The 15,672-nt window shown below is 41.5% G+C and overlaps 1 protein-coding gene across 8 annotated transcripts in view; it reads left to right on the forward strand.

The window, feature by feature from the left end:
• LOC120065057 (forkhead box protein P1-B) overlaps positions 1 to 15,672 on the forward strand; it is a 210,141-nt gene that overhangs the window by 147,514 nt on the left and 46,955 nt on the right. For 7 of the 8 annotated variants that reach the window (XM_039015733.1, XM_039015729.1, XM_039015728.1 and 4 more), the window contains one exon: positions 5,540 to 5,659. In XM_039015733.1, coding sequence (XP_038871661.1) covers positions 5,540 to 5,659 — 120 coding nt within the window. Of the gene's footprint in view, positions 1 to 5,539; positions 5,660 to 15,304; positions 15,493 to 15,672 lie in introns of those variants that run through there. The other variant, XM_039015732.1, reaches the window with a different exon arrangement.

The raw sequence follows: 15,672 nt of genomic DNA on the forward strand, positions 1-15,672 counted from the left end.
ACGTTGATTTATTTATGTATTCTACATGAATTAGTTTGGAAATCTAAACATGGGTTAGAGAGTGTTTTTCAGAGGGCCTGTAAAGCGTGAGGTTTGAACATGGGTACCTGTTTTCCATATGGAGAGGCTTTTTGGAAATGGCATTAATGACATACTTACTGGGAATCCAGCACTGCCTACTTTGCATTACAGATAAACGGCCATAGTATTTTTTTTAAACGCAATTAAAATAAATAGACACAATCCTCCCGTTGCTTATCCGGTCACATGTTTAAGAATTCTGTCAAATCAAAGGCATTTCAATTAAAATGACACTTATTGTTAACACTTATAAGTTAATTCCATTACTATATGTTTGCACACTCAAAGCCCCCCCCCCCCCCTCCTCACCCACATCCTCTTACTAGTTACAATGAGTGTCAGTAACTTTCGCAGCTTCAATAAATTCACCATCAGTCTTACAATAGACGGCGTAATAAAATACAAATAAAGAATGGCTTTCCTATCCGTAGATCAATAGGAGGGAGTTCGCCTACTGTGCTATCGTCACACCAGGAGGAGCCAGAGAGAAGGGAGCTTATTGCACAGGGCTGCAGCTGAGGTGCAAAGGGCCCCTTGTTTGGATCAGGGGTAGGGGTAGAGCCAGGGCCATAAATGTCAGGTGAGTTGAGACGTGTGCTCTCTCACTCAGAAAGTTGAGCAGAGAACCTTGACATTTAGGCCATCACCACGCAAGCCCATCGAGGACTGAGACGGGGGGAGAAAGGTCTGTGTCTGCTGAGCAGGACTATTAAGAACTAACCTATTAGCTGGGGTTTTGCTGGCCGTCTGAGAGCACTGGTCTCCTATCTAATAAACTCCAGCCACTGAGTAAACAGCCAGCACTGGACCCTGCTCTCCTCTACTCCTCCTCTCCTCCACCGCTCTCTGTTTCCCTCCAGTCTCCACAATGGCCACAGGGATCCGGTTACACCTGCGCACACATCTTCTAGCAATTAGGGGCAATTTGTTTGAAACCATTTCACATTCAAGGTCTTCCCTGGCGTTGGGGTTGGAGGACATTGGTGAGTCGGAGGAAATAAAGAGGGCTCTCTCCTGATGCGTCTGAGCAAACACACTAGACCAGACCCTCGTTTCATTTCTCACCACCCCTCTCTCAGTGGAGCCACCCTGAATGGAGTCCTCTCACTTTTCACACAACCACCCTCTTTGACCTGGCTCACATTTTTCTATTATTTGTCTGTCAGTTTGAAATGGAGGATGAGTGTTGTTGGTCTCCTCTCTGGGCGTAACGTAGGCTGCCGCTAGACTCTCATTATAACCAGCACATTTGAATTCCTCTACAGTTGGACTTAAGTTATTTGCTATTTTTTGTTTAGTTTACTCTAAGCCAACAGATTATGTAGAGAGATAAAGAAGTGCCCTTGGTCACATGTCCAAAATGTGCGTACAATTACAACGTGGTAAAAGGTGCAGGGCTGAATCAAAGCGAAGACTTGACTCTGTGGTAATTCTCTGAGCAGGGATTTGTATGGCACCCAGAGCTGGCTTAAACAGCAGGAAACCCAAAGCCTGTAAATAATGTGCAGACGGCATATAAAGACATCCACTACTCAGCCCAATCCCTTATCGCTGTTAGATAGCCCTGGGACATGAGAGCTGCTCCTGCCTTTTTCAGAGACTATATTCACTAATATGGTGTGAAAGTATATGCAGATAAGGCAGTCGTGTTTATTGAGGCAGACCCGTTAAACACAAGGGAAAGTGTGAACTTTGAACACATTTGAAATAGGAAAATAAAAGAGGATTCCAAATGACAAGGACAAGGATACCAAATTGCATCTTCTTTGTTGACGATAAGACCTTGTCTGATCCTGGAGGGTGTTTTCTAATTAAAAGTTCCTGAAGGATTTTTACTCTGTACGTTTGTGTGTGTGTATGTGTGTTTAAATACTGTAGTTTTCCTTGTCCTAGCTCATGGTGTACAGCTACAGCTTAGCCTGTACTACAAACAACCATAGCAGGACATTCTAAGGAACCGTCTCCAGTTGAACCTAGGCCTACATATACGGATTTGGCACGTACAAATATCTGAATCTGATTTGAGAAGCCTCATGTTACTCATGAGATGTTTTGCCAGATAGAAATATACACAGTTCATTCTGCTATGGTTTTAAACATTAGAATTCTGGAAACATGCAGTATTTCCCCACTTAGCATTACATCTGCTTTTCACAATAGCAAGATTGTCTCCTGTTCCCTTTGCAACTTAGTCACCATTATCTGTTTTGAGCAGTTTTTGTATCTGATCAGTTCCACCTAATATGTCTCTTGATTTGTGCTATTGTAGTGCCCAGACAACATGCTGTTCTCCTCATTTCTCTGCTCTTTAGATGCTCCGGCCTGTCATCCGCTGGCAGTTTATCGCATCTGGAGCTGCTTTTAGACTTGTACGTCGATCAAGGCTCAGTACCTTTGAATGTGAGATCAAAAAGAGATGAATTCCAGGGAAAGAGGGGAGAAGAGGGAGAGAGAGAAGAAGGTCTGTGTGTGAAGAGAAGAGTGGGTGCTGTGTAAACATCACAGTGACAGCTCACAATGGGTTATTTTAGCACGGCATTAGGCCTCTTCAAGGCAGCCAGCTACAGTCGCCTTGTTAAACAACAAATCATTCCTCAGCCTCTAGCCGGCCTCACCTCGGAAACACTCTGCATAGGTTCCTCAGCTAGTCCGTTTTAGCTCGTTATTTTTCAATAACGACAAAGTCATTTTGACTCATCCTGTGTCTTTTGCTCTTAAAACTATTTTACAAAGTCATTGGGTGAAACAGAGTGCCTAAACAGTCTGACTAATAAGTGATTATTGTCTGCTTGTATTTTCTCACTTTTGTCAAATATAAAAGTATTAAATAGTTTCTAGTTGATGATCAACGTAAGATCAACTTGGATGATGAGAAAATACAGTGTTGCATTGCAGTGTCACGGTTACTGTATTTCTGCTGATTGATTATAGTGTAATGTAGGCTTTTTGCCCAATTTCTTTGGCCAATGGTTCCCAGAAACGTATATCTTCATCCACGAGTGTCTGGAACTCCCATGATATCCTGTTGACTCAAGTATCCTTGTTCCAACACCCCCTGTTAGTAAACCAGACACATTACACCAAAACATCTGTGTGTCATAAGTTAGAGAAGACGTTTGAATGTTGCCCTGTAGTAATCCGCGGGCTTGTCTTAAACTATTCTGTGCTCTGTTGTGCCATGCTACCTCACCAGGTAATGTCATTCTCTCTTAGCATAAGAACCTGCTCTCCTCTTTTCCATTATACAGCTCTGTCATTTGTGTTCTATTGTCTATTAAACTTGACTTCCTGCTGCTCATTTGACATAAGTACTGTAGACAATGTGTTTATAACTTTTAACCATCAACTAATACTTACCTACGACTTGAGCTTATTGTATTACGTTGCTCTTATGCTGGATTTCTTAAGTGTTAGTAGAGCTGGGATGATAAACCAAAAATTAGCGACACCGACCAAACCGATCACTTGTTATAGGCATTTTGCTGATATCGTTCATTACGATAAGTAGCCCATACTAGAGAAATGTGAAGTTTGAAATGAAATAACTGCTTATATGGCTGATAGTTAATGGGACAATTGATGGCTACAACCATCAAACTAGTAGTAGTGCCAGCCTCACCAATGTGTCGGAGGAAACACCGTTCACCTGACGACCGAGGTCGCCCGGCCCGGCCTCCCCTAACCCGGGCGATGCTGGGCCAATTGTGCACCGCCCTATGGGACTACCGATCACGGCCGGTTGTGATACAGCCCGGGAACAAACCGGGGTCTGTTGTGATGCATCTAGATCTGCAATGCAGTGAGCCCCCTAGTAGTAATTGTTTAATGGATAATTAAAAACAAACTGTGTTGCACATTAAATATATACTTCGGGATTTTGGCAGTGAGGCCCTCTATCAACTTCCCCAGAGTCAGATGAACTCGTAGATACCATTTTATGTCTCTGCGTGCAGTTTGAAGGAAGTTGCTAAATAGCGCTAGTGCCATTGCTAGCTAGTGTTAGCGCAATTCCTAGTTAGCGTTAGCATTAGCTCATGAAACTACCTCTAACTTTTTCCATGCTGGACACAGAGATACAAATGGTATTCACGAGTTCTGTCACAAGAAAAGGGTATACTATCTTTTATGAATGTGTGGGCTTGAGGTTTTCCTCTCACGAGAGAGAGAGAGAGAGAGAGAGAGAGAGAGAGAGAGAGAGAGAGAGAGAGAGAGAGACGCCAGGAGAGTGGCCCCTGTAGCCTGTGGTCATATTCTTGCCTCATGATGTCATCCCACAGGCCTGTGTTAGAGAGGGGTCAACATATACACACAGACCAGCGCACAGCTGTTTGCCCCCGCGTCTGAGCTGAACTCCCCTCTCATCTGTTCCTTTATAGAGCTTTAACAGGCCTACAGATCAACTCCTTATCCTATCACTCTCTCTTCCTCTTTCTCTATAACTCGTTCACCATACCCTCTTCCTTCTGATATTTCACTTTCATACAATATTTCACACATTCCTCTTACTCTTTCACACGTTTCTTTAACTTTCCATCTTACATCCTCTGAGCGCCTCCCCCTTTTTCTTCTTCCACATACCGCTTTTAATTTGACTCCGTCTGGCAATCAACCTAACTTATCAAATAATTGACTTGAGGACTATAACTCTGCTGTGTGAGATGGGCTTGGATGTGCCCCCGACTGTTTGTTTAAGTTTGTTTAATTGTGGGAGTAAGCGTCTGAGGAACATGGAAAGAATGAGCCCAGTTATTTACTCAGATGTTTTACTGGTGTAGGTGTGAGACTGGCGGCTCACTGTGGGAACACGCGCTTGCTTTTCTTGGTATCAGTGTGGTTTTCATGACCACTGTTTTTCCCAGCTCCCCGGCTTTGTTTGTTCTGGATGGCATGTTTGATTATTTATCGTAAGGGAAAAGGGAGTAGCTGGAGCAATAAACATGTGACTGCACTGTATTTTGTTTTCCACTGAGAAGGCCGTGTCCTTTAACAGATATTTGGAGCAGCAATAAACCTTTTATTTGCTTTCTGGAGGGGGGGGGAGACGACAGAGGGAGAGGAGGATCAAAAAGCACCAATCTCTTTTTCTGTTTACTGTAAGTGCCACTTATCAACAGAAAAATATTTTCACTGGCCGGTTGATATTGATTTTTGTCCTTTTTTAGTCCTTCCACAAGTTTGTTTTGTCAACTGATTCTTGTTTGTGCGTTGAGAGGAAACTATGGAAATGTGTTTGAACGAGGCGTGGACGGAAAACATTTTTATAATGTCCGTTTTGTTTTGTTGTCTATCTGCAGTCCGAGAACACATTGCCGTTTGGGTTACATCTGTTGTGTTAAAAGCAATACGATTGGTCTCAAGAAAATGGTTGAGCCCCAAGACACAAGACAATAAAATATCTGCTTTTAGTTTGAATGTTGTTCCTTTTTTTAACCCACCATCATTTTAATCTCTATTCCAGGCTCTCCAAGTGGCTCGACAGATCCTTCTACAACAACAACAACAACAACAACAGCTGCAGCCTCAGCAAGGCACCGGTCTAAAATCCCCCAAAGGCAGCGAGAAGCAGCCAAGTCTACAGGTACTACAACACACTCTCATACAGTATTTCATGTTAACAACATGCAAACGGTATTGTTTGCTGTTGCACCAGTCAACTGTCATATTGTTACTTCCTGGTTGTAAACCTCAAGACAAACACAAGTGGTTGGACGGTTGTAAAAGTCACTTATTAAGTTGAACAATGGAGTGCTGAACTTTCTTGATCTTTTCTATGGTACACTGTGTGCTGTTTTCTTTCTGTCTGTCGGGGGGGATGCACCAGGCAACCTGCATAAACAGGAAATTAAGAGAGGCAGAGCGAGTGACGGTTGTAGACCAACCACGCTCGTGTGTCTGTGTGTTCGTGGGTGGGGATTGCAATGGTGGTCAACAACATACATTTCAGACTGTGACACTTTAATGATATTACGATGTAAAAAAGACAGGATTGTATATAGCCTAGACTCACAGAAATCAGCTTCTGAGAAATATTTATGTATTCTGTTTATTTTATTTTAATTAAAGCCAAGGCAATAATGCACACATGCAGTATTTGTGTTGCTGGTCGAGGCCTGTTGTAGCAGTGGTAAGTATGTGATAGAAGGATGAGTGGCCTGTTTATAGGAAGGATGAAGAAAAAGAGGATAAAGGATGAGAGATGGGAAGATGAGGTGAGGGTTCCAACTCTCCAGCAGAGATCTGAGCCTGGACATGCTTTAGGAGCTATTTGGTCTCTCTCTCTCTCGCTCTCTCTCGCCTCTCTCTCGCCTCTCTCTCTCTAACACTCTCACTCACTCTCACTCTCACTCATATTGAGGATCAACTGTTTTCACCACTAGCAGGAGGGGGCACCAGGGAGCAGACGGGGTGTGCGGATGGGGTGGGGGGTGAGAATTAGTGGGTAAGGGATGCATGGAATTTATTTGGGTAGCCTTTGTGATTTTTCATCTTTTCTGCTTTTGAATAGGAACAGCTATCCGTATCTGATGCAATATTTACGTTAATTTCAGATCAGCCGTTTGAGCTGCCTCAGATGCGTATCTTTGTTTGAACAAGGAGGGGTTGTTTGTTTCAGTGTGAAATTGCAAACGACTTCAGGGCATATTTGGTAATTAATACGAAGGCCTGTTCTGTATGTGTGTGTATATCTAATATTTAATACCCCCTTTCCCAGAGGAGGCCCTTTTTAATGAGCTATTGTAGCAGCTAGGTCTAATGTCAGGTAGTGAAAGAGGCTCTTTGTTGTGCAGATGTCTCAGGAATAGCTCCAGCGGATGAAATATGACTGTGCTGACCTTTCAGTTGTGTGCGTATTTGTCAGGATTCAAATAAGTTGAAAGGATCAAACTAAACAGTTTCCCGAGTCAGGCTGGGAATTGTGCAGCAGAGGTCAACAGTGGGGGCCACATGGAGGATTCCAGCGTACAGCCAGTTGTTGGTACGTAGAGAAGTACTAGACCATCTCCCGCAGACAAAGACAAAATTAAAATTCTAATTTATTAATGTATACAGAGATCTTGCCCAACCTGTCACTCAGCTATTGAAAAGAGAGCCTGGGCCTTTTTTCTCTTCTCCCTGCCCAGTACTTGTGAAGAGCACAGGCTGGCTGGTCATACTATCTAAATAAAATGCTAAATTGCCTCCTCTGTAGTGTTGTAGGCTATGTAACATTTTTCCTATGTTGAAACTGTCATAATGAAAAGCCACAAGTCCACAAGTGTTTATTTATCTCAGAGTAACAAACTCCACTAATTAAATACATAAATTCAATGGCTGTGTTCGTACATAATCAGAATGTGTGTGTGCATGAGTTTATAATATATTTGGTCTTTCTGCAGTGGAGCAGCCTCTTTATTCAGACACTTTAGCTAGAAGGACAAACCCACACATAGAGAAAGCACTAGAAGACCCCTTTAGTGCAACAACATTGGCATTCTCCACAGCATACTTGGGGATAATGATTTTTCTATTGAGTTGGAACAGGTCATCAAAAGACATAATACAACAATTATGAGCTATGTAGTAAGCTGCCACCCCAGAAAAGCACCTGATGTGTAGAGCTGTGTATAGCTGTCTGCGGTGAGGGGCCATTCATCTTGGCAGTCTCCCCATTAGACAGAGAGAGATGCATGACCTCTGTGACTCACTCCAATTCATTTTATTCAAGTCAAAAATAATGAAGCGCAGAATATCTGAAACATCAGAAAGAAATGACCTGCATGGAAGCGGGGAGAAAAATCAAGCAAGCAGGTGAATCCTTGATCAGCATGAAATGGCTCTTTGGTTTTATATCTCCAAGAAGGGGGGGGGGGGGGGGGGGGGTGTTTTAATCTCCAAACCCCCCAATGAAACTTGTAGACAAGATGCCGCATGTCCTGCTTGTATACAGTTACCCAGGGCCTTTAATCAGACTAAATCATACAAACAACTGTTAGCAGGCTGGAGAGCAGCGTAACATACTTGACTGGTCAAAAAGCGAGTAAATTACTGACAGAATGACACATGTAATTAAACGAGTCCATGCCACTTTACCTCGCGCTTCACACCTACAGTGGCGCAGGACGCGAGCAAGCAACTCCCACCTCGCTAATTAGCATTATCAGTGAAATGGTAGGGTTTGACTCATTAGTTCCATGTGCATTTAATTAGAGGCTGGCTGAAATTGGATTTAACTTATTACTTTTTCATGGATCACTTTCTTGTCATCACTTCAAATTGGATTGCAGCCCCAGGTAACTAATTATGCCAGCCGCAGGATCAGGAGTGGAGAAATAGGTCATTAGGAACAACACTGTCGGACCCTCGCTGATAGTCCACTCACACCGTGGAGCGAGAAGGGGGGAAAAAAGAGTCTCATTTGTGGCATTTCTTAGGAGCCTGCTCAGTTAACTACACCACGCTGCAAGGCATCCTGGGTAGACACCCAGCGCCTACAGTGGATTATGTGACATGAAGCTGGGCTGAAGATGTTATGTCAACATGGTTCCTGTGCCATCTGCGTAATGCCCAGATTAGACTTGTTCTGTTCCAGGTCTGAATGGTGGCCTTGATGGGCCTTCATTATTCATTATTCATGTCACTAGTACCATTAGGTACTGTTAGGTAGGCTGAAAGCCAACCATGGTTCTCTATATGAACCCTCAATGAAGAAAGTTCACTTTTATTAGCCAGTATTGGCAGCTCAGAAAAGACAATCCTGAGAATGTGTGTGTATTAGGACTGAAAACAGAACATGTTAATGGTTTGACAAATGCCCAGTCCACCTATTAGGCGTATTTTTATAATATTTTTGGTTGTAGACAGATTATTTGTAGCACAGGCAAATGCGTCACATAGGGCGGCAGACTACAGAAAAAAAATCCCTTGTTGAATCTTTGCGTGTTCTCTGAAAGCAACATGTAAAGATCAGTTCTTTCATATTTCTACTGAAGCTGAGTCCTTGAAGCTTGTGAGAAACGGAAAACAAGAAAAGAGAAACAGCTTTTTTATCGTTTCCTGACTTCCTCTGTTCACTGAAATGATGCGTTGGCTTCCTTTTTATTTAAATGAAATTATCATGATTCGTCTGATAGGTCATCTTGTCAACATCCTCTGATCAATTTTGCATTGAACATTTCCGTGATGTCAAGGGAGCAGTGCTTTTTATTCTTCAGAAATTGGCAAAATATGTAAGGGAAAAAATCCAGGTGAATATCTTGGTCTCTCTCTCTCTCTCTCTCTCTCTCTCTCTCTCTCTCTGTATCTCTCTCTCTCTCTCTCTCTCTCTCTCTCTTTCTCTCTGTATCTCTCTCTCTGTATCTCTCTCTGTATCTCTCTCTCTCTCTCCGTATCTCTCTCTCTCTGTATCTCTCTCTATCTCTTTCAGTCTCTCCCAATCTCTGTTATACACCATTGTGCACAGTCTCACAGAGGGCATCTCCAGGTCAAAAGTTAATCTTTTCAGTTTTACATGAAGAAAGCCTTTTAAGTTCTGCCTCCCCTTCGCCGCTCATATCCTTCATTTATGGTCTTTGGGGCAGCGTGGTGTGACAGAATGCAGGGGCCAAATCTCAATCTTGACAGGGGATGAGAAGCCCCTGGCTTTCTCTACTTCTGTTTTTTGTAGTAGACCCATGGCATTGTCCTGACACATGCACACCACAGCGCTCCAAGCTGTAAGTCGTTAGACTACCGGGCCGGGGCCTGCCGGCTGGACCTCAGCCAGGGGTCTGAGGCGATCAGAGGCGGTGTTCCGAGGCGCTCCCTCCCGCAGCCCAGCCGCCCTGTGGCCCAGAGCGCTATCCGTGGTGGCGGGCGAGGCGTCAATGAGCCCGGGCTCGGCTCACTTTGGCCCCCTTCCCAAACAGGAAGGCCAGCTGAGATAACGGGACAATGGAGGTGAGCGCATCCACTCTTTGATGAGTGCCCAAGATGTGGACCCCAAATGAGCCAGGTTTCCCGTTTTAAACAGACACGTTCGGGTTCAGACGATCAAGGCCAGTGTGGTTGGATTCTCCTTTCAACGGTCAGTAAACAGGGACTAGGCCTACTCCTTGTTTTGAACTGGGATTGAAATGGGAATGTTCTGACAGATACTGTGTTATTAGAGAAATCAATCTTTTTCAAGTTCAACAGCACAGTTAAAGATGTATTTTAGGTCCAGAATCAAATCACATATGTCTGTGGGTGTGTATGTAAGTGATGTCTCTGTCCTTTTGTGTTTGTAAAAGCTCTCAAGGTGATGTGGTAATGAATTCTTATTTGATATCTTTGTTGCTTTGAGGTGATTTAATTCGCCAGGAATGATCAACCCAACGCTGATCCCTGCATCCATGTGTAACCAGGGATCAGGATGTCTTTTTCACCGCTTGTTTTTCTTGTCATATTGTAAAAATGTATTATGTGTACTGTATATATTAGAAACAGGTTTGGATAATTCGGTCAGAATGAAGTCATCCCTTGTATTTCCAGGCAGTCTGTTCCAGCCTGTTAGTAAGCCTCAGCCATCCGATGACTGTCTGCCTGACTCCAGTCACAGGGCTTTAAGCCACTGCCATTTTCAGGAGCTTTTTATTCTGAGGCCTGATGTTTCCCTTCAAGCTCTTTCCCCGTCTCTCCCTCCCCCCAAATCTTGTATCTTTAAATCATTCTCCGCCACAGTATCTTGATGACAGCCATGTGTTGTTTGGAATGATTCACTCCCCCTTTAGGGGGATAATGGGTAGATGTATGGACTGTAAGGACAGAGCATTCATATCCATATAAAAAAACATCCACTCAAGTATCTCACGCATCTCTACATTTATCATAACCGTTATTTAACCAGGTTAGTCTCGTTGAGATAAAAATCCATTTTTCAAGAGAGACCTAGACCATGACAGCAGCATCAACACATCAGTATCAGACAGTCAGGCACATGACATCAACCAGATGAAAATGACATCATCACAATAAGCAGTACATCAGTAACGAACACGTACGTGACACAAGTCAGAAAAACATCCGAGTGCAATAGGGTCAAGCGTCAGAGCTTCACAACTATACAACTCGTACATGATTTATTTTTTACTCCTCTAGGGACTTCAGGTCCTGGAGTTTTAAGTTGGCTTGGAAGGAAGTCCAAGACCAAAGGCGATAACTGATGAGCATTCTTAACTGACGCTTAACTGACCAGCGTGCTTCGCAGGATTAAAATCAGGCGTATTGTGTACACAGATACACCGTCGGTGTTATCTACTCACCCTGTTTTACTCATATGTTCTTTAGAGGGGGTGTACATTCCTGAAACAATGTATGAGAGATGTTCTGGATTGAGTGACACACCATAGATACTTATATTCCTTTTGGGCACTGAAGAGTATGTGTTTATAGTCCACGCCCTGGTAATTCATGTAGCTATGACTTGTTTCTGGATACCAAATACTTGGCACGGATGCACTCGAGTGCCCAAAATGTACTCAAACTAAGTATTTTTACCATGTTGACATAATACTGTTTGATAAAGATGACTATTTGACTGCTCATTCCATTTGGCATCATTCAACTATAGGATTTGTTTTTTCCTCAACAAAATGTCATAGTAAGGTGCTGTACTTCTTAATATAGTGTCTGATTCAAAATATCTCTATATGAATCAATCGTGAAAGAATACAGCACAAAATTCCCCCACCCCCCTAAATTCATGTTGCACATCGCTGCAGATGTTCTTGTTTTGACTAAGTGAAAACCACAGCAGACAGAACACAAAGAAACACAAACTTCGTCCTATGCTGGCTGGCATATCACCTCAGGAAATATTTATAAAATACAGACTCCAAATCTCCTGAGTTAACAATGTGTTCTTCAATGCCTGAGATTAAAAGTAAATATCCAAACCAATAACACAATAAATCCTTGTAACACTGTTTAACAGGCTTAGGTTACTGGTAACTTTCAAAGTTTACCAGTAAACTACTAGAAGTTTGGTAATTTAAGTTTTTGGGGGGAATTTTATCACATTAAATCTAGTGGCCTTTTGGGGTCTCTGTAATTATCTTTGGCCCTCTGTGTAGCCTTATCACATGTAAAATATATACAATAATCAAATAAGATTTTTTGTTTAAAAAAAAAATATATAGAATGACAAAGCTGTAAAACATCCTAAATATAAACCATCAACTTATGGAATACCATTGGTGTTTAATATGAGGGTTTCAGCATGAAATATCCTTTATATTATGTCAATAATATGTCTTTGTTGTAAATGTTTTGGCGCCAAATCGGTGGCAGTTATAAAAAATACAATATTTGGAGAGTTGCAGAGTTAATTGAAAATAATGCCATCGTTGATTTAGATGCTTTTTTCAAAATGGTCTATCCACTAAAAACTCGTGGACAATATGGACACAGATATAAAAAATGAATATTATATATGAATAAAAATGTTTTGTTTATCAAGTTCAGAATAACTTTTAATTAACATAATACCGAAAGTTCTGGTAACTTTGGTAAATTACCAGTAGTTTTGCAACCCTAAACAGGCGTGACTAAAGGAGTCCGCATTCCCATCCGAAACAGTTTGTTTTCGTCTTCGGCAAAGGTTTATTCGCTCGAAGTCAGTAGCTGAAGTCTACGCCCCTTCGTTGGTGATTGGTCAACAGTAAGGAATCTTCAATTAAGTTTTTATTGTCATTCAGAGAGACAAATTATTTTCATGCAAATGTTTTCACTTGAGAAATACTGCACAAAACATCGTAGTTAGATGTAAAATCTTATTGACACAAATGCGAAAATGAATGACAGATTTCATTAGTTATTTTTATGTTGCAGTCTATTTTGAGTCTGCATCATCTCAAGATGGACAAACAATACTATTGCCACTTTTTTCTCTTGAAAAGCCTGCAACATGTATAATTTTTAGGTCTGGCATAGATCACATTTTACATTGGACGTAAAGTTACGACCCACTTATGACCAACTGGTGCAACCAGCCCCTGGATCTGTAAACAATAATTTACTTTTCTCAGACAAGAGGGAACCAAACAATGTTTGCTTTCTCATGATTAAAGTTAAGTTTACAAATTTTTTATCAGTATAAGGCAAAACTTTTTGTATACAGTTTATATTTTTATTTGAATTGTAAAATGAGTTAGATATATCTAGATACTGTATGTATTATACCAATATTGATATGGCTTAGAAATAATGTATTCTCCCACTTTGTTTATTAATAGGAGCTGTGTAACGTGAACTGTGTCATCGTCTTTAACCCCAGAACAAATCCCTAGTCAGAACACCAGACGTTAACTCATACTTTCACTGTAACTCAGGCAGGAAATTTAGTATTTTATTATGTCATCTCCTTACTGTGTCATACGCATAAAACTGAAAGCTCAAGGATATTGATGATCCTCTGTGTTGATAAAATGTGTTTGTAAAAATCTATATGTATCACATCGTTACATATGTGTAATTACTGTATACAGTGCAGGCTCAGGCAGAGGATGAGAAGAGTAGAGTGGGAGGGGGAGAAAGGGGAGGGTTGAACTGTATATCTGCTAAATTTATCATGAGGCCTTTGGGAGCATTGAAATGAGAACAGTGACCTATTACTGCTAAGAAGGTGTTTTATTGAGAATATGCCGACATGCAACTCCAGGGAGATACTGGGGAGAAGAGTGTGCCCAGAGCTGATACCACGTGTGTGTGTGTGTGTGTGTGTGTGTGTGTGTGTGTGTGTGTGTGTGTGTGTGTGTGTGTGTGTGTGTGTGTGTGTGTGTGTGTGTGTGTGTGTGTGTGTGTGTGTGTGTGTGTGTGTGTGTGTGTGTGTGTGTGTGAGAAAGAAAATAAAGAGCTTTTTTTCTTCTACTTAATTATTCACTAAGATATGTATTGGAATTGTCACTTTTGACACTTGAGGTTTCCCAGTCAATAATTTATATAGGTCACCCGTCTTAGCAAAGCTTGTTGTTAGTTATTAGCAGATGAAGGCAGTGGATTGTTAAGTACGGGCTGTGTTTGGTTTACCAGTGTATTTGTGGACTGGAATGTATTCCATGAGCATTCATCCTTAGACAAACTTTTAAAGACATTGATATGAGCAGTTTTGTTATGGCCATGTTTTTCTTTTTTTGTGTTTATTGACCTGGTCATTAGCAGAGTTACGTGTTAATCCTGATTTAAAGGATTATTTTCATGTCTGAAGTATTCCATAGTTATGGCTCATCTGAAACATGCTTGAATTGATTAAGTGTATTATCAGACAATACAGACATATTTATCACGGTTTAAATATCATTATTTCAAAACCAGGAAAAATACATGTAGACATGTTTTCAAATATCTATTATCTCTCGCCTGTGCAGTTCATACATATCCAGTAGGGGGCAGAGTCCTGTTCACCTGTTTTCTCTTTTATATACTAGGTGCACATGGGTGTTTAACCATGTGAGGATATTATGACAGCTAATTCCTCTTATCGTGATTAAGTAGTAGTGATACTACCAAAGGTAGTACTATCTGTTGTGTAGTGAAGTATTAGGACAAGTAGTTTTAGTAGTTTGTAGTGTCATCAAAGAGTACATCGAGTTTATTGCTTACGTTTACAATTTAGACACAAAGGGCAACATTTTTTTAAAGATCCCCTGGAAAAAGAAAGTGGTGATAGGGTCACTGGAAAATCAGTTTCTTACTAAGTACACACAAACTTTAAAAAACGAAACAAAAATATTCAACAAACAACACATTTACAATAAAAAAGCATTTATTTTAGATATAAAAAATAAACAACAAAGCATCTCAATTGTTTGTTGGCTGTTTGTTGTTATCAGAATATAAAATGAGTTTGTCTCTTTGTCCTGGCGCTGTAAACAATTCCATTTACCAGAACAATAAAGCTTCTCATAGCAGGCTAGATTCTTTCTTTCAGCTGGATAGCTGTGTTTACTTATCTGTTGTTTAATTAAAGGGCCTCTTTTCTTCAGACGTCCATTGTTTCAATAGCGCGGCCGGAGTTTCAGCATGGGTCAAAGGGTTAACAGCCGTCAACTGTGGCTTTTTTTCTTTTTAAAGGGGCCCCACACAAAGGCATGGTTTCACCTGCAGCTCGGCCTTAGGCTCCCTATTGTGTAGGCCATTTGAATTGATTATGTTTAGGGGGCTGGTTGTGATTGGTGGAGAAGGGCGTGGTTGATTGGATAGTTTTTTATCTTGTCAGCCAGGGAGCAACCTTGTGCGTGCAATCTGTCTGTATCCCGAGGAAGGCTGGAGACGCCACAGCACAGCAGTGTCCGCCTGCCTCTTTGCCTGCCTTCCTGCCTCTCATTCTCTCTCTCTCCATCGTGCTCCTCTCCGCTCCACTCCACACTGCACGGCCCAGCTCTCTGTTTACCCTGCCAGCTAAATGGAGTTTGTCAGGTTTGTCAATATGATTGATTCTGCAATTTTGCCAGCTTTCTTGTGTAAAACTTGACAATTTAATTTGTCCAGGGAAAAGAAAAGAGGGCTTTTGTCTATCTGTTGTTGTTATATCATTGTAATTGGTTCATTTTATCATGCAGTTTGTTTAAGGGGAGAACAGATCCAGGTTTTAGTGTG

This window comes from Salvelinus namaycush, chromosome 20 (genome assembly GCF_016432855.1).
Source record: "Salvelinus namaycush isolate Seneca chromosome 20, SaNama_1.0, whole genome shotgun sequence".
Lineage (NCBI taxonomy): Eukaryota > Metazoa > Chordata > Actinopteri > Salmoniformes > Salmonidae > Salvelinus > Salvelinus namaycush.